Source organism: Lucilia cuprina, chromosome 6 (assembly GCF_022045245.1).
Source record: "Lucilia cuprina isolate Lc7/37 chromosome 6, ASM2204524v1, whole genome shotgun sequence".
Taxonomy (NCBI): domain Eukaryota; kingdom Metazoa; phylum Arthropoda; class Insecta; order Diptera; family Calliphoridae; genus Lucilia; species Lucilia cuprina.
Window position 1 is genome coordinate 2413551 of NC_060954.1, and position 20492 is coordinate 2434042.

Here is a 20492-nt window from a genome sequence, read left to right on the forward strand (position 1 = left end):
ATACGAATGAACGAACAATTAAATGAACTAACGAATATACAAATCTAAATGAATGAACGGATGAAACGATGACTAATGAACATATGACCACAAGACACTTGGACATTGTGACAGTAAGTGTAAATGACGATGCAGACAGAGATGACGAACGTTAAAAGAACTTATTTTGTACATTACATATATGTTTACAACGTCTCTCGCTTTAACTTTTGTAAAACGTTAGCGCCAAATTCATTAGCGCGCTTCTATTCTGCCCTGGCTAGACTGTCTGACTTGCCAGCCTGCATAACTTTATTTTGAAACTTAGTCAGTTAGTTGTTAGTTGGCGGCTCATGCATCGTTATCGTTATCTTTTAGTTAAATATACATACAAAAGACAACAGTTTACTAAACAAGTGTTAATTGCAATTAAATTTTTATATAAATAGATAACACAATACGTTACTTTGAATATTTGAAATCTACCGCTTAAAAGGTAATGCAGTAAAGTAACAACATTATTTTAGAATAGTGAATAGAAAAGAAAATCCTTTTTGAGAACCTTTTAAAGGGACTTTTGGTACTTTTTATATCCAACACCAAAAAAGATATTGATTTTGTGATTCCGTTTGTAACACATCAAAGTATTGGCAATAGAGCCACAAAGGAATAAATATTTTGGATCCTTTTTAAATTCTAAGACTATCTAGCTATGTCCGTCTGTCTGCTAAAATAACAATAGCGACCACACGGGAGGAGCTAGACAATTAATTTTTTGCGTAAATATTTATAAGGTTTGTTATTGAAAATGAAGTAGTCTATAGTCTTGACTATGGAGTAGTCTATAGTTTTGACTATAGACTACTCTAAAGTCTTGACTATAAAGTAGTCTATAGTCTTGAATATAGAGTAGTCTATAGTCTTGACTATAGAGTAGTCTATAGTCTTGACTATAGAGTAGTCTATAGTCTTGACTATAGAGTAGTCTATAGTCTTGATTATAAAGTAGTCAATAGTCTTGACTATAGAGTAGTCTATAGCATTGACTATAGAGTAGTCTATAGTCTTGACTATAGAGTAGTCTATAGTCTTGACTATAGAGTAGTCTATAGTCTTGACTATAGAGTAGTCTATAGTATTGACTATAGAGTAGTCTATAGTATTGACTATAGACTAGTCCATAGTCTTGACTATACTCTATGTTATAATATTGACTATGGAGTAGTCTATAGTCTTGACTATACTGGGTTATTACGTTCTTTAGTCTTGACTATAAAGTAGTCTATAGTCTTGACTATAGAGTAGTCTATAGTCTTGACTATAGAGTAGTCAATAGTCTTGACTATAGAGTAGTCTATAGCCTTGACTATAGAGTAGTCTATAGTCTTGACTATAGAGTAGTCTATAGTCTTGACTATAGAGTAGTCTATAGTATTGACTATAGACTAGTCTATAGTCTTGACTATACTCTATGTTATAATATTGACTATGGAGTAGTCTACAGTAGTCTTGACTATAGATTAGTCTTGACTATAGATTATTCTACAGTCTTGACTATAGATCAGTTTCCTGGACATAGATTACTTAGTCTATAATCTTGAGTATTATTGCAAAAAAAAAACTTAGAAATAAAGCCAGGTCGGGGTTCTATAATAAATATTTTAATGATAAAAACACTTTATTCCTACATTTAAGGATTTAGAAGAAGAGAATTTTTCAATGGACTTGTGCGATTGTGCAAATTTGCATAATTATTTCTCAACATTAATATGAACATCAATGTTATCTTGTTATTATGAAGACTTGGGTCATTAATGGACTAGATTTTATTATTTATTTATTGAACCAAATTTTTTTTGAACAATTCAGATTCTTATGAAATTTCTGGGTTATTACGATCAATATTTAAATGAAATGAACAAGTGTTAAGAAACAAAAACCATACCAATATTCCATCAAATGCTCATACATCCCTTAATCTATTCAGAATTACCCGATACTATTGTCGGTTTATTAAACAAATTTTCATATTAAAGTTGTTCTAAAAATCTTTGATAAATGTTAATAATTTGATCTGATCAAACGGAATAAAATTTCATGTTTATTTTCGATTTTAATTATCTCTTTTTAATATTTTAACAAGTGGTATTCTAATCTTTATAATACCCTACTCAAAGAGACATATTTCAAATAACTAAATTCTACGAAAACAATATTAAACTCACACTGATAATAATCAATATTGGAAGAGTGATAACAATTCTCTCCCTCTCTCTCTTTCTTAATTTTATCTCTTTTTCAAATACAAAGATTTTCAAACGACCGGTATAAATAAGAAAATCAAAAGAAATATACATACATTCTAAACATTTCTGAGCTCCTGGTAAAATATCAAAAAATCGAAATTTAAACAAATATAAGTGTTTATTTATGATTTATGGGGGGTCGTTCATTTAGAGAAGTATATTCTGTACTAATATATAAAATAGGTTGAACTGAAAATCTCTTTCAATACAAAATATCTTCTGTCTACGAAAACTGAAAGCCTAATAATAAATAAGCAAAAAATCGATCGCAAACATTTATTTTATGATTATCATACACATTTTCGAGGTCAAACGAAATTCTCTCAAACAAAACTTCCCCAAAAAACCTGAAAGTTTTGAACATTAAGTTTAAATGAAATGTTTTGTTGTGTCTTATTCAAATTTTATATGCTAGTTTTTTTACATTTCTGTAGCTTTTTTGAAGTAATTAAACAAATATGTTTAGTATTCAAATATTAATTCTATTTATTAAAAAATGTTGGGGCGGATTAGTTAGCTTTATTAACTAGGCTCTCAGTATTTGTAACAAGTTATTTAAAGTTTTTTTTTTTTTTGTTTTATTCTATCTGGGGGGTTTTTAATTTTTGGTTTTGTTATACCAAGAGGGAGATTTAACAGCAAGTCTTTCTGTTAGTTGTTCAAATAGACCAATGCATTTTATGTTTGTCTCTACATTTGTTGTCTAACTCATAAATACAATAAAACCAAACGCATTTTTTCTGTTTTTGTTTATTCATACGCATTAGTTATTCAAATAGTTGTTTGTTTTATCAGATAAACGAAATAACCAGCCCGCCAGTCAGACAATAAAAATGTGTGAGTGGTTTTCAAGTGCCATGACAAACTCAATACAAATTGAAATTATTTATGGGGGTCATACGCACCGATATGTATTTATTTTATGTAAAACTTGTTGCCCTGTTACTTTTGCTTAGAAAAAAGCTTAATTTTTCAAACAAAGAACTTTTTTGTCACCATTTTTTTCAAGTTCAGGGTCTTGAGCTGTAAATATGTATAATCAATAATACCAAGTTGTTGTAATAAACTTTCAATATAAGAGCTTGAAACTTTAGTAATAGAAATGTCTTAACATCTCTATCGCAAAGTCTTTATATAAAATTACACTGAGATTCAAATTTCTTTCTTTTTTATTTACTTTCAGTTTCACAAACATTTTGGTGTCCGTCAATCCATTATCCATTAATGTCCACAATCATTAAAACAGATATTGATGAATGCTCAAGTAAACAATAAACAACCATAGCTGAAAAGATGATGTAATGTTAGAGCCATTTTCTGATCTTGAAATCTACAGAAACTCATAAGCTAATCTAATATTGACAAATTTACATCAATAGAAAGTAACGAATTTACACCAATAGAAAGTAACGAAGACATTTTTTATAAACTTTAAAAAATATATTTTAAATAAAACTTAATTAATTGAAATTAAAAAATTATCTGTGTTTTATTTTTCATTAAAAATTAGCTTAAAAGAACAACAATAATTTGAGGAACGAGCGATCTGGCAACCCTGCCAAAATAATTTTTTAATGATCTTCTGTATATCCTCTAGCATGCGCAACAATCAAAGCAACAATCAATCAAAATCGGTTCAATAAACATTAAGTTATAATGTTTTAAAAATATATGCTTAAATCATAGACATTTTGTACGTCTGGCAACTCTAGCAAATAAAAATTAAATCTTCAATACACCCTCAACCCCATAAACAAAGTCGGAACAAAATCGGTTCAAAGGTTTTGGAGTTATAACATTTCTTGCAAGTGTCCCTAACGTACACTTAATTCCGCTAGCCTGGCAACCCTGACAAAAAAAATTTCCTACAACGAGTAGCATAAATCTATACCTTTCGATTGCACCTAATATGATCCAAAATGAATAAATACTTTCAAAGTATTTTAGATTTAATGAAAAGTTTATACAATATACACATTTTCACAAGCCTGGCAACTCTAGTGAAACAAGTTTTTCATAAAACAGATAGCCTATATTACAAGCTAACGTTTGACACCAATTTTATCCTAAACGCTTAAGTACTTACGGAGTTATAGCTGTTTCAAAAATCCCTTAATTTGCCTAATTTTCCAAAACACGGAAACCCTGTCACAACATCCGTACAGCGCCATCTATTGGTAGGGTACATGGTTTTTCTGCAAACGAAAAATTGAGCCCAACAGACACAAATTTTCAAAACGTTATAACTTGAAAACTACAAAACCTATTAAAATAAATTGTATATGTACTGATAGGAAATTAATTCAAGATTTTAAAAATTTATTTGCCAGGGTTGCCAGGCTTCTGATTTTATTTTATTTTCAAATAACTGAAAGGTACTTTCTATAGGCTATAAATCAAAAACTACTGAACCGATTTGGATAAATTTTATATAGACTCGTAGGAGATGGATTAAGAATTAATAAAAATTATTTTCCAGGGTTGCCACACTGTTAATTTAAGTACTTTTTCACATATATATATTTTATATTCCACAGACTTAATTTCTTTGAATCCATCTTTCAGAATGTAAATATGTATGTGTGACTGTATACAGATGAATTAACAAAATAAAAACTAAAATTTGGATTTCCAGGGTTGCCATAACATAAAAACTATGTTAGTTTTGAATCTATTAGTATCTGTGAAAAACTTATATTTAGTATGTTAACTAACGATAATCAATAAAACAATGATTTATGAAAATTTAACAAAATTGACAGCCTGGCAACCCTACAAATATGTTTTTGACATCTTCAGTCTATCCCCAACAAATCGATGTGCAATTTGTTAAAATCGGATTATAACTTTTCGATTTATAGCCTGTAGAAGGTATCGTCTATTTAATCAAAAATATAAACAAATTAACAACCTGGTAACCCTGGTGAATATATATTTGTAATCTTCAATTTATCCCCTACAAATCTATGTACAATTTATTGTACTCCATTCAGTACTTTTCGATTTTTAGCCTGTAGTAGGTACCACTCATTTACTTAACAATATTATTAGATTTTCAGCCTGGCAACCCTGGAAAGATAAATTTTTAAAATCTTCAATTGATTTCCTTTCGGTCCATATAACAATTTTTTAGATCAATGTAGTAGTTTTCGAGAAATAACGGTTTGAAAATTTGTGTCTTTTGGACCCATTTTTTCGTTTGCAGAAAAACCATGTACCCCATCAATAGATGGCGCTATACTAATGTCGTGACAGGGTTGCCGTGTTTTGAAAAATTGGGTTAAAGAAAGGATTTTTAAAATTGCAATAACTCTGAAAGTAATTAAGTGATTTGAATGAAAGTGAAACCAAACGTTAGGTTGTAATATGTACTTTCTGTTTTATGAAAACTTATTTCACCAGAGTTGCCAAACTTGTGAAAATTTTATATTGTGAAAAATTGTCTTAAAAACTGTTTATCTTTGCAAGTACTTACGCGTTTTTCATTCTATTGGATGCAATCGAATGGTATTGATTTAAGGTACTTTCTTTAGAAAAAATTTGTTTGCCAGAGTTGCCAGGCTAGCAGAATTAGGTGTATTTCGAGACATATGTTTAAAACGTTATAACTTCGACATTATTGAAACGATTTTGTTCTGATTTCTTTTAAAGGATAGGGTATGTATTGAAGACCGAATTTTATTTGACTAGAGTTGCCACCCTATCTGACTTTGGGTGATTAAAGAATATATTTTCAAAATGTTATAACTTAAGACTATTAAAGCAATTTTGATAGACATTGTTTTGTATGGTAGAGGACATTGTAAGATTAAAAAAATTAAAACATTTTATTAGAGTTGCCAAGCCAGCGGAATTTATAGTATGTTGGATGCAATTTTTTAAAACGTTATATCATCCGGTAGGTTAGTGTTCTAGTCTGGTAGACCGGAGGTGGTGGGTTCGATTACTATCTAAGGCACAGGTTAAAGAGCGCACAACAGCCCAGATAGAGGCCTAGGTGTATTCCTTCGGATTTGATGTATATATGTACATCCTCCTTTCAAAGTAACTAACTAACTACGTAACTAACTACCTATGTGACTAACTAAATAACTAACTAATTAGCTAACTAACTAACTAACTAACTAACTAACTAACTAACTAACCAACTACCTAACTAACTAAACGGACACAAATTTTCAACACGTTATAACTTGAAAACTCCTAAACCTATTAAAATAAATTTGATATGTAGTGATAGAAAATTAATTCAAGATTTTAAAAATTATTTTGCCAGGGATGCCAGACTGTTGATTTTAATATATTTTTAAGTATTTTAAAGGAACTTTCTTTAGGCTATAACTCAAAAACTAATGAACCGATTTGGATAAATTTTATGTAGATTCGTAGGAGATGGATCAATGATAAACAAAAATTATTTTCCAGGGTTGTCAAGCTGTTAATTTTAGTATTTTTTTAATATAAAAATTTTACTTGCTACAGGCCTAATTCAGACCTTTCCACATTTCAGAATGTAAATATGTATATTTGCTTGTATACAGATGAATTAACAAAATAAAAACTAAAATTTGGATTTCCAGGGTTGCCATAAAATAAATATTTATTTAGTTTTTAATATACTAGTAATATACGAAAAACTTATATTTAGTTTGTTAACTAACGATAATAAAAAAACAATGATTTTTAAAAAATGATTAAAATTGAAAGCCTGGCAACCCTACAGATATGTTTTTAACATCTTTGGTATATCCCCAACAAATCGATGTACAATTTGCTAAAATCTGTTTATAACTTTTTGATTTATAGCTTGTAGAAGGTACCATCTATTTAATCCAAAATATAATCAAAATTAACAGTCTGGCAACTCTGCCGAATACATTTTTGTAATCTTCAATCTATCCCCTACAAATCTATGTACATTTTATTTAACTCCATTTAGTACTTTTCGATTTTTAGTCTGTAGTAGGTACCACTCAATTACTTAACAATATTATAAAATTTTCAGCCTGGCTACCCTGGAAATATAGATTTTTGAAATCTTCAATTAATTTCCTATTGATCTATATAAAATTATTTTAGATCAATGAAGTAGTTTTCGAGAAATAACTGTTTGAAAATTTGTGTAACATTTTAAAAATATATGCTTTAATCACCCAAAGTCAGATAGGGTGGCAACTCTAGCCAAATAAAATTCGATTTTCAATACATCCCCTATCCTTTAAAAGAAATCTGAACAAAATCGGTTCAATAATGTCGAAGTTATAACGTTTTAAACATATGTCTCGAAATACACCTAATTCTGCCAGCCTGGTAACTCTGGCAAACAAATTTTTTCTACAGAAAGTAGCTAAAATCAAACCATTCGATTGCACCCAATAGAATGCAAAACGCATAAGCACTTTCAAAGAAAAACAGTTTTTAAGACAATTTTTCACAACATAAAATTTTCACAAGTTTGGCAACTCTGGTGAAATAAGTTTTCATAAAACAAAAGTACATATTACAACCTAACGTTTGGTTTCACTTTCATTCAAATCACTTAATTACTTTCAGAGTTATTGCAATTTTAAAAATCCCTTCTTTAACCCAATTTTTCAAAACACGGCAACCCTGTCACGACATTAGTATAGCGCCATCTATTGATGGGGTACATGGCTTTTCTGCAAACGAAAAAATGGGGCCAAAAGACACAAATTTTCAAACCGTTATTTCTCGAAAACTACTTCATTGATCTAAAATAATTTTATATAGATCAATAGGAAATTAATTGAAGATTTCAAAAATTTATATTTCCAGGGATGCCAGGCTGAAAATTTTATAATATTGTTAAGTTATTGAGTGGTACCTACTACAGACTAAAAATCGAAAAGTACTGAATGGAGTTAAATAAAATGTACATAGATTTGTAGGGGATAGATTGAAGATTACAAAAATGTATTCAGCAGAGTTGCCAGACTGTTAATTTTGATTATATTTTGGATTAAATAGACGGTACCTTCTACAAGCTATAAATCAAAAAGTTATAAACAGATTTTAGCAAATTGTACATCGATTTGTTGGGGATATACCAAAGATGTTAAAACATATCTGTAGGGTTGCCAGGATGTCAATTTTAATAATTTTTTAAAAATCATTGTTTTTTGATTATCGTTAGTTAACAAACTAAATATAAGTTTTTCGTAGATACTAGTATATTAAATACTATATAAATATTTATGTTATGGCAACCCTTGTAATCCAAATTTTAGTTTTTATTTTGTTAATTCATCTGTATACAAGTAAACATACATATTTACATTCTGAAAGATCCATTAAAAAAATTAGGCCTGTAGAAAGTAAAATATTTATATTACAAAAATATTAAAATTAACAGCTTGACAACCCTGAAAATAATTTTTGTTTATCATTGATCCATCTCCTACGAGTCTACATAAAATTTATCCATATCGGTTCAGTAGTTTTTGAGTTATAGCCTATAGAAAGTTCCTTTAAAATACTTAAAAATATATTAAAATCAACAGTCTGGCATCCCTGGCAAAATAATTTTTAAAATCTTGAATTAATTTTCTATCACTACATATCAAATTTATTTTAATAGGTTTAGGAGTTTTCAAGTTATAACGTGTTGAAAATTTGTGTCCGTTTAGTTAGTTAGTTAGTTAGTTGGTTAGTTAGTTAGTTAGTTAGTTAGTTAGTTAGTTAGTTATTTAGTTAGTTAGTTAGTTAGTTAGTTAGTTAGTTAGTTGGTTAGTTAGTTAGTTAGTTAGTTAGTTAGTTAGTTAGTTAGTTAGTTAGTTAGTTAGTTAGTTAGTTAGTTAGTTAGTTAGTTAGTTAGTTAGTTAGTTAGTTAGTTGGTTAGTTAGATAGTTAGTTAGGTAGTTAGGTAGTTATTTAGTTAGTTAGTTAGGTAGTTAGTTAGTTAGTTAGTTAGTTAGTTAGTTAGTTAGTTAGTTAGTTAGTTAGTTTGTTAGTTAGTTAGTTACTTTGAAAGGAGGATGTACATATATACATCAAAGATAGTAGTCGAACCCACCACCTCCGGTCTACCAGACTAGAACACACCGGATGATTCAACGTTTTAAAAAATTGTATCCAACTTACTTCAAATTCCGCTAGCTTGGCAACTCTAACAACATTCTAAATAATTATTAAAATAATTTATCAAAAACATCTTAAGTTAAGCTAAAAAACCTTAATTAAAGGTTTATTATACATTAATTTAAACTAAAACAAACAAATAACTATGTATTTAAACAAAAAATCTAAATAAATATAAATAAAAACCAAGAACAAACATGTATTATTACATCATAAGGAAAAGCCTCATTATTTGCCAGATAGAAATATGTCTTATCTGGCAACCCTGGAAAGGTAATTTTTATAAAACAAAAAACCTCCAATTTTAAGCTTTTGTTTGACACAACTCTCACTTAAATAGCTTAAAAACTATTGAAGTTACAGCTATTTAGAGAAATGCATTAAACCTAAAAATTTTTTACTAAAGGGCAACCCTGGTAGAATAATTTTCCATTAAATAAAAAACTCAATTTATAAGCTTTCGTTTGAGACTACTTTCACACCAATAGCATACAAAGTGTTAAAATTATAACACTTTAAAAATATATTAATTCAACCTTCAAAATCGTAACGATATGGCAACACTGACAAAATAATTTTTCATCAATCATTTAATTTAACTGAACAGCTCACCAACAATACTTAAATCACTTAAATTGTGTTAAAACTAACAAAGTTATAACTATTCACAAAAACATTACAACAATATACAAAATTCCGCAACTTTGGCAACCCTGGTGGAATAAATTTTTCACAAAACATATAGCTAAATTAACAATTTTCAAACCGTTATTTCTCGAAAACTACTACATTGATCTAAAAAAATGTTATATGAGCCGATAGGAAATCAATTGAAGATTTTAAAAATTTATCTTTCCAGGGTTGCCAGGCTGAAAATCTAATAATATTGTTAAGTAAATGAGTGGTACCTACTACAGGCTAAAAATCGAAAAGTACTGAATGGAGTTCAATAAATTGTACATAGATTTGTAGGGGATATATTGAAGATTACAAACATTTATTCGCCAGGGTTACCAGATTGTTAATTTGTGTATATTTTTGTTTAAATAGACGTTACCTTCTACAGGCTATAAATCGAAAAGTTATAATCCGATTCTAACAAATTGCACATCGATTTGTTGGGGATAGACTGAAGATGTCAAAAACATATTTGTAGGGTTGCCAGGCTGTCAATTTTATTAATTTTTCATAAATCATTGTTTTATTGATTATAGTTAGTTAACATACTAAATATAAGTTTTCCATAGGTACTAGTAGATTCAAAACTAGCATAGTTTTTATGTTATGGAAACCCTGGAAATCCAAATTTTAGTTTTTATTTTGTTAATTAATCTGTATACAGGTACACAAACATATTTACATTCCGAAAGAGGGATTTAAAAAAATTAAGTCTGTAGAATGTAAAATCTATACATTTGAAAAAGTACTTAAATTAACAGTGTGGCAACCCTGGAAAATATTTTTTCTTAATCCTTAATCCATCTCCTACGAGTCTATATAAAATTTATCCAAATCGGTTCAGTAGTTTTTGATTTATAGCCTATAGAAAGTACCTTTCAATTATTTGAAAATAAAATAAAATCAGAAGCCTGGCAACCCTGGCAAATAAATTTTTAAAATCTTGAATTAATTTCCTATCAGTACATATAAAATTTATTTTAATTGGCTTAGTAGTTTTCGAGTTATAACGTTTTGAAAATTTGTGTCTGCTGACCTCATTTTTTCGTTTGCAGAAAAACCATGTGCCCTACCAATAGATGGCGCTGTACGGATGTTGTGACAGGGTTTCCGTGTTTTGGAAAATTGGGCAAATTAAGGGATTTTTAAAACAGCTATAACTCCGTAAGTACTTAAGCGTTTAGGATAAAAGTGGTGTCAAACGTTAGCTTGTTAATTTAGCTATATGTTTTGTGAAAAATTTATTCCACCAGGGTTGCCAAAGTTGCGGAATTTTGTATATTGTTGTAATGTTTTTGTGAATAGTTATAACTTTGTAAGTTTTAACACAATTTAAGTGATTTAAGTATTGTTGGTGAGCTGTTCAGTTAAATTAAATGATTGATGTAAAATTATTTTGTCAGTGTTGCCATATCGTTACGATTTTGAACGTTGAATTAATATATTTTTAAAGTGCTATAATTTTAACACTTTGTATGCTATTGCTGTGAAAGTAGTCTCAAACGAAAACTTATAAATTGAGTTTTTTATTTAATGGTAAATTATTCTACCAGGGTTGCCATTTAGTAAGAAATTTTTAGGTTTAATGCATTTCTCTAAATAGCTGTAACTTCAATAGTTTTTAAGCTATTAAAGTGAGAGTTGTGTCAAACAAAAGCTTAAAATTAGAGGTTTTTTGTTTTATAAAAATTACTTTGCCAGGGTTGCCAGAGCAGACAAATAATGATTCTTTTCCATATGAAGTAATAATACATGTTTGTTGAGGTTTTTATTGATATTTATTTATATTTTTTTTTAAATACATAGTTATTTGTTTGTTTTAGTTTAAATTAATTTATAATAAACCTTTAATTAAGGTTTTTTTTAGCTTAACTTAAGATGTTTTTGATAAATTATTTCAATAATTATTTAGAATTTATTAATGATAGAGTTTTAGTTTTGTTTTTTAACATTTCTTATTTAGTTTTTTTTTTTTTTAAAGTAAAAATTATAAAAAAATAACAATAAACAAAATAACAAAAACCAAAATTGTTTTAATTAAAATAAAGGAAGTGTTAGGTCTTAATGTAGGTATTATACTAAAATAGTTTTTTAATATTTATGTGTTTTTTTAATTTTTTTATCTTTTAAAGAGGTTTTTTTGTATTAAGAATATATATTTATGTTTTTAATTTTAGTTTAATTTGCTTATAAGATTTTGTAATAAGTGTTTTTAACATGGTGTTGGTTTTGTCTAATAAGTTCTTAAAGGTTTACTGCTAAGTATAATTATAGTTTATTTTATGTTTTTTATCGTATTTATATAAATGTTTGTTTTTATAAATTTGCTTAAAAATTTGAGGGTCTTTTTTCTTTAAAGGGTGAAACAAATTTGTACCCATTTTCGGGTTTCTATAATAAATTTTGTTTTATTTTTATTAAATTATATATTTTTAATATACCATTTCCCGGCTTTTTTTGCAAATACAAATGCTTTTGAAATTTGTTTATTAATTTAAATTTTTTTATTGATATTTCTTATTGATATTTTTTTCCAAATAATATTTTACTATGTTCCCATTTTAGTCAGCTTTGAGGGGTTTAGTTTAAAAAAATAATGGAAACATTATCTCAATGTTCAACCCTGTTGAAAGATGGCTTTTAAGGTGCAATTTCTGAATGCCTAATTTTCTTTATGTTTTTTTTTAATTGTTATTCCAAATTAGTTTGTTGGTTTCTTTAGTTCTTTTATGACTTTAAAATAGTCTTTTTTCTTAAATTTTTGTTTTACAAAAAGAGTTTTAATTAAGCTTGTCATACAGTTTAATAATACTGTGTCTTTTTTTTCTATCAAAAAAAGTTTTTGTTTGCTTTAAATATGCTTATAGATTAAACAATATTTATGTGTATTTTAATTAATGCTTAATTAATTTGTAGTTTGTTTTAATTATTAAGCTACTTGCAAAACTATTTAGAAAAAAAACTAATACTTAAAAAGTTTCTTATTGTTTGTTGTTTAATTTTAAACTTTAACCAAGATTTCTTTTAATTTTCTTAAATTTGTCTTCATTGGTTTATATGCTAAAGCTGAAGAAATCTCCACAACGAATTGAAATAGAGATTTCTTTAGCTTTACACAGTATTTTTCCACAGGCTTTCAAACTATTTTATTTAAAACAATTTGAAATTGTTTTAAGTTAATAATAACCAATTTCAAAATGTGTTTTAGTTTGCAAATCTTTTAATGTGAAAAGTAAAACAATTAATTTCCAATTCTTTACAATATTGTTTTGAGTTTTTTTTTACAAAAAAATATTTATCGTAAGATTTTCTTTTTGAAATATTCGTTGTTTAGATTTTTCGAAATAAAAAATCGTTTGATTACAATTCATTTGCCAATTAATTTTGCTTTAGAATTTATAAAATTCTTCATCATATCACAAAAAATTGTGATTTAAAAAAATTGTCCTTTTAAGTCTTATTTAAAGAGACAATTTTGAAGTATAAAGTTACAAATAATTTATGAGATTTTCAAGTAATTCGATTCGAAAGAAAATCATTTAAAGTTCTAAAAACAAATTTAAATAATTTTCATAATGAATTTTTTGAAACATCCTTCAGTTTATGTATCCTTTTGCTTTACTTTTCGTTTAAAATTACTATAAAATTTATACTGAGACCGAATTACAATTCGAAATGTTGTTGTTTTTTCAACTGTCTTTTCTTATTCGTTTACGACTGAGTTAATTCATAAAATATAGTAAATAGTCTTTTTAATATCAAAGTGAGAAAAAAACTTCTCAGTTCTTTTTAATAACAAAGACTTCTGAATTAAACATAATTGAAAATACAAAGTGCATTCCCTGTCTAAATAGTTTTTTGCAATGTTTTTTATGAGCAATTTCACAAATTTGTAATTTCAGTAAAAGATTATTTTGTCTTCTTTAAAAATAGTTCAAATAGTTTTTTTTTTAATTTATAAATTGTAAACATTTTATAAAAAATTATTTGGTTAATCGAAAGTATTTTCTATCGAATCGAATTATAAGATTTGTATTTTATGTTAATTTTTTTGTAAATATTTTCATTTCAAATAAATTTAAAGTTATTTGTTAAAAATGTTTAAAAATATTTTCAATTTGTTTAAAAGAATATTAAGCTTCTTGTCTTTTTGTTAAAAAACTATTAAAATTTGAATTCTTTTTATGTTTGTATAAAAAATTTTTAAATTTTTAATCTTAACTAAAACCCATTTATTTTGAAAACTTTACATTATTCTCTTAAGAAAAGACATTACAAAGAAAAATAAAGAAATTGGTTTTCTTTTTCAATTTTAAAGCGATTTTTTCAATTTTTTTCCTTGAAGAGAGATGTAGATTTATGAAATTTCAAAAAATTGTTGCAAAAATTGTTTTCAACAATTAAATAAAGAAATTGGTTTTCTTTTTCCATTTTATAGGGATTTTTTTCAATATTTTTATGAAAAATTCTTAAAAAGAATTGTAGAGTTATAAAATTAATGGATTTTTTGGCGATAATTTATAAATTTTGTTTAAATAAAGCTGGGGATTTATTAAGATTTGTTGTTAAAAACTATAGGTTTTATAAAAGTTGCTTGTTTTTGAGCAGTATAAAAAGATAAAAGTTTTAGAAAAAAATCTATATATAAAAAAAGTATTTACATAAAATTTCTTTTTGTTGGTTGTTTTTTTAAGTTAAAAAATTATTAAAAAAATAGATGTCTGATGGTATTAAAACAATTAAGTATATATATATAGAAAAAAATGTGGTAATTACTTTTTACTGCTAGCACAACGACGTAAATAATAACGTGAGGTATTAGCAGCAGCCGAAAGAAAACGCTTATCGGCAAAGCGTTTAGGCCAATTCTAGGATTCGTAGAGTAAACGTTGATAGTGGGGTAATATCTCATGCATAGGAACATGTAAACTAAATTCCAAAGCCACTAAAACAGCAAATTCCGAAGAAATTAATTCTTTGCGATTTAAACGAAAAACATTTTCAGTTTTCTGCAAAAAAAAGGAAAAATAGAAAATTATTAAAAATGTTTTCTAAAAATACCTTATTTAAACTTTAACCTACCTCTATTAAACTTTTCAATAAATCACCCTTAACATCATTCATTTTGGCGCTAAGTAAAAGACAAGCACCAGCACATAATTTACGATTGGATTTGTTGATTAAATTGGCCAAAATTAATTTTTCAAAATAAACATAAGCTTGAGATATAGTAACCAAATCAATGCGATTATCCATTTTATTAATGCGACGCATTTCACGTTTAATGCTATAACAAAAAAAATATTTCATAATTTTATGATTTTCACAAAAAATAAAACATTTTATTTAAACTTACCTCCTTAATTTACTTAAAGTCAATTGTATGTGAGGAAATTTCTCTTTAAATTTATCATTAAGTTCCTTTTTCAAATCCGATGGTCTAACATAATCAATAACTGAAGTCATATATGAAGTAAATGTTAATAAAGTACGATGTTTGCCCGCTATTAATTCGGGATCATCTAAAATATTTGCAGAATATTGTAAGTGCTGGAAAAAGGAAAGCAAAAAAAAAAAAAATATTTAAAATTATTTCTTAATGTTTTTAATATGTTTACAGCTTTACCTGTAAACTTCTGCTACCCTCTAAAGATTCTTCGTAATCAAGTTTTATATCCGGCGAAGGACTTGCAGTATTATTACGATTATTGTTGTCATAAGTAAAACACCTAGAATTTTTAAAAATATTTCAAATTAGTTTGTATAGAGTCTTGAAAATTTTGATTTAAACATTTGATTCTAATAGTTTGAAAGGTTAGTAGTTTTTTTGAAAATTTAGTAATGAGATGATGATGTTGTGTTTAAATAATTAACACTCTTTGTTATTTGTTTCTCTACAAAAAAAAAGTATTTTTAAAAATAAAAAGTTAGTTATTTTTGTTTTAATTTAGTTTTTATTACAATTTTAGTAAACAATTTCTAATAGAAACCAATTTTTTTTTTAATAAAAAACGTTTGCAAAAAAAGTATTTTTGCAAAAAAATTTTGAAAAAAAGTTATTTTTTTAAATAATAACATTACTACAACATTTACAGACAGACACTTAAACCTTTGAACAGAATCAAATTTTAATTGTTACTAAAGTTTGTTAAATAAAACTTTCCCATAGTAATCATTTGCTAAACCTCTGTTAACTTTAAAATTTGCTTTTGTTCAAGGGTTTTTATTACATTATTGTTTTTTTTTTGTTTACCATTTGCCTTTATGTCGTGTCATGATTTTGGTTCTGTAAAAATAAAATAAAGTTTTAAATATAAAAAAAAAACAAAACAATAAAACCTAAATATAAAACAAATTGCTGTTAAATAAACTACAAAATATTTTAAAAGCAAGTATAGTAAAAGAAATAAATTTACTGTCAAAAAGAAAATTTGTCTTATAAAACTTTGATAAATTCTTAAGAATTATTACTTTCATTTAAAAACTTTCGAATTTTTCAATGTTAAATATATAATAAGTTTATATTTAGCAAGTATTTTAGAATTTATGAAAGCTTTTCGAAATTCTCGAAAGTATTCTGCTGTGTAACAATTTCGCAGTAGTTAGAAGTTCTTTCCAGTTAATATATCTCTAAGGTTCATATGTTAACCTACTCATAAGACATTATGTGTCCAAGTTCAGTGAGAAGTCAAAGCAACCGGAGATACGATTAATGGATACTATGCTATTCACCTTTAACCCGGATACATTCACCGTGTAGTGTAACGTCGGCTTACCTAAGAAAGCACTCTTGAAAGTCGAGAGGTCGGGACAGAGACCAAGTAGGTGTTTAATCGTCTCTACCTCATTACAGTCATTGTATAGAAGATTGGGTCTTCATTGTATATAGATTTGAGATTTCATTGTATAGAAGATTGGGTCTTCCAGCGTGCGGAAGACTCAATCTTATTCCTATTGTGTATTGCCCTGTCCGAAAGGCTAGAAAAAGTCTTAACATAACCCTAGAAAGCTTCAAAAAACTTTATGATCTTTTGCCATCATAAAGTGGCCAGGTCTATCTGGAAGTTAAGCAACTAGCCAGGGATGCCCATCTAATTTAAGCAATATAGCACTTACTGAGTGAAAAATCTTTGGTCGATTGTAAATCCTATCTTTCGGAGAAATTCAATTGCTGTGGAAACGTAAATACTTTGCTATACTTTATCAACAATTGTCGCCAAATAAAAGCCAAACTTTCAGAAATTCATCCTTAATCCAAAAGACAAAAAACAAAGACACTACGTCTTTCCGTAGAAAGCATTACATGCTTTTCATACCTATTTAGCATTCTACGCTTAAAGTTACATGTGACGCTTTTAAAGTTTAAAATTTTTCTACAGCTTTATTTTTTTAGCACTTATATTACCAGGTTATTACACGCTTGTCCGGAGAAACCCCACCTAACGACCTTCATATAGGAAGTTGGATAAACGAACTAAATTTTATCAAAAGTATTATTTGGTCTTTACCAGGTTATATCGTGAGTATTTTATGGACTCCACCAGTTAAAAACATAACCTCACTCTGAGGTAACACTAAGAAGCAAGCGTTTAATAAGGACAACATATAACGAAAATTTATACGAAGTAATGCATAAAGTTAATGCGGGGATGAGAAGTAACTCTGTCAAAAACTCCGCAACAAACAATAGCCTGACCGTTCTTAAGAGATAAAAACGATGACATGAGAGTTGTTCCATAACTTAGAGCTGAATAACAAATGATTTATTAATATTGATAAATATGCTTTAAAAAAATAATACAAAATGTCAAAATCAGCTGACATGTTTGTGCGCCCATTGTTATGCTTATAAAAGTAAGTAAGAAAGTAAGTATTTTACGCGTCATTCTACGCTTTTGTACTTGGAACGTTTAGCTTACAAATACATTGATTGTACTTTTTTGACAGACGCATGGAATAAGAGAAAGTGTACATCAAGTCATGTTGAATGTTTTCAATTTTAAAATGTCAATAATATGTTAGTTTTCCATTTTTAAATACCTCAATATTTAAGTAATTAATCTCTTAAATAAAACTTAAATAACAACATTTACAACTTAAGGAATTAAGAAACAAAATACTACAAAACTTTTTCCAAAAAAAACTCTTATTTTTGCTTCCTCAAACAAAAATAAAACATGAAATATTTTCCTTTATTTAAGCAAAATTCCTTTCAGACTATAATGAAATTGTTCTTTAAATTAATTGGCCATAAGCCAATAAAATTTTTATATAATAAAGACATAATGAAACCACAAAAGGAAAAATCAAAAGAAAATTGTTATGTAAAATTGAAAATTATGCAAAAAAAAGAACATTTTTAAAATTGTAATATAAGCTGAAAGCTTAATAAATTTGTATGCAAAAAAATAAAAAAATAAAATTAATAAGCAAAAATTGCAATAAAAACATCAAAAGCAATATGATTCTAAATGTAGAAATATTAAATGGAATTATTTAAAACGCAAATTATTTAATAAACTTGCAAAAAAAAAAAAGAAAAAAAATAGAAAAAAGAAAAACAAGAGGGCTTGGCGATGAATCAATATTTTGTTAATTAAAATAAGTCAAGAAATTTCAAAAGAAATAGAAAATAATGAAAAAGATGAATGATTTAATGATAATGATCTAATTAAAACAAACTTTTGGAAAAGTATGTTTCTAAACATAAACCTCTAGTTAAAAGTAAAAAAGAAAAATGTAAATACCTTGCAATGCCATGATTCTTTAAAGCAGCCGTACTTGTTATTTCAATTTGATTGTCCAAAATTGAAGCATGTTTTTTACCCTCTTTGCTAAACTGACGGGAGGGTATTAACAAATGACCATAAGAAATGTCCTAAAAATTACAATAAAAACAGCTTAACATAAAAATATTAAAGAAGAAAAAAAGAACTCTTAACAAACCTGGCCACTTTCTCCTCTCTCAATACCCAACAAATCGAATGGATCAAAAGGAGCATCATTAATAGCCGATAAAGGACGAGAACCAGAAGTATTACGTCTACGGCCCTCTTTGCGTAATTCAGCTCTAGAATATAACAAATAACATAAATATTTTATAAATAATCTAAAAAAAAAAAATTTACGAAAATTACCTGCCATTTTTTCCCTTATAATAGGGTAAAGCTGAAAATATGAAAAATGGTACTTTACGTGATACCAAAACGACACGTTCATCTTTATATTGATGCTGTTTGTGTGCTTGTGTATTCATATAACGTAAATCTTTTGAATCGTTGATTTGTACAGATTTCGTTATACTGCCACGATTACTAAATGAGCCGGGTGTTAAACTTTCCGTGCTGCTATCATCTGTTATATGAGAAATCGTGGAACCTATTATATTATAAGGTCTTTTTGTAATACCAACACCACTGGCGCCAAATGCAGCTAAAGCTGTACCACTACCACGCATACCGGGAGCTGTATTAAGTCTAGCTCTAGGTTGGATACCGGTAGTATCACATGCACCATTGCTAAAAGTTCTGTAAAGAGAGGAAGCGGAGAAAATTGTTAATAAATTTCAAATTTTAATGAAATTTTTGTTTTTTTGGGAAAATAATTAAAAATTTAATTATAGACGAAAATAGTTTTTTAATCCAGATTTATTTTCCTTTGCAATATACATTTTTTTCTTGTCTGTAGGCGATCGTGAGATCGTTTAGTCGTTTTTTTTTAAACATTGAATATAGCAAAAATATCTTTATATTGAAGATCACTCAGTCACTCACTCACTTGCTTCTCTTATTCTATTCGACCCTGAAGACTTAGCTATTCTATTTCCAGGCTTTTAAAGTGATCTATTCGGTAACAGGCTAGCAGACTTTTAAAACACTGTTTCAAAAACATTATTTAAAATACAAAAACTACACACGATCAAGCAATACTATCAGTAAAAACCAAATAAAACAACAATTTCAATTTAAAAACATAAAAAACAACAACAATAAATACAATGTTATAAAAAAAAAACTCAAAAAGGGCCTTGAAATTTAATTTACAAAAATAACTTAACTGCAAAAGATAAAACAATAACAATAAACATAAATATACAAGTAAAAACGATTCATTTATATTGAAAAAGATAAAGAAAAAGTATATCTTCTATCTCTTTTTTAAATGACTTCTTTTTCTTCTTTCATATAAAAAAGGGCTTGTTTTTACAGAGGGATCCCCTTCAAGTAAACAAAATAAGAATTCTTTAAAATCAAAACGGTTTTTTGGAGCTAAACTATTAGGTTATCATAAATTTAAGTAGGCAAACTCAAAATTCTTAAAGAAATAAAAAAATAAAAAAAACAACAACAAAAAAATCTCCAACATCAATGTTTCAAAACCTATTAAATGCCCTTCAAATTATATAGAAATATATATACGAAACATACAAAC

At 27.1% G+C, this 20492-nt stretch overlaps 1 protein-coding gene and 1 long non-coding RNA gene across 3 annotated transcripts in view; one reads left to right on the forward strand and one right to left on the reverse strand.

Annotated features, from left to right (window-relative positions):
* The window catches only part of LOC124420720, a 59845-nt gene extending 56090 nt beyond the window's left edge, over positions 1-3755 (forward strand). Inside the window, exon 3 of the long non-coding RNA XR_006941324.1 lies at positions 3469-3755. This is a non-coding gene — a long non-coding RNA (uncharacterized LOC124420720). The remainder of the gene's footprint in view (positions 1-3468) is intronic.
* Positions 3756-14521: 10766 nt separating this feature from the next.
* Positions 14522-20492, reverse strand: part of LOC111677394 (CDK5 and ABL1 enzyme substrate 1) — a 37775-nt gene continuing 31804 nt past the window's right edge. Inside the window, exons 3-10 of one of the 2 annotated variants that reach the window (XM_046954260.1) lie at positions 19199-19588; positions 19008-19131; positions 18809-18939; positions 16315-16347; positions 15688-15790; positions 15418-15611; positions 15144-15348; positions 14522-15070 (exon numbers count right to left, since the gene is read on the reverse strand). In XM_046954260.1, coding sequence (XP_046810216.1) covers positions 14930-15070; positions 15144-15348; positions 15418-15611; positions 15688-15790; positions 16315-16347; positions 18809-18939; positions 19008-19131; positions 19199-19588 — 1321 coding nt within the window. In that variant the 3' untranslated portion in view covers positions 14522-14929. The remainder of the gene's footprint in view (positions 15071-15143; positions 15349-15417; positions 15612-15687; positions 15791-16314; positions 16348-18808; positions 18940-19007; positions 19132-19198; positions 19589-20492) is intronic. The other variant, XM_046954261.1, reaches the window with a different exon arrangement.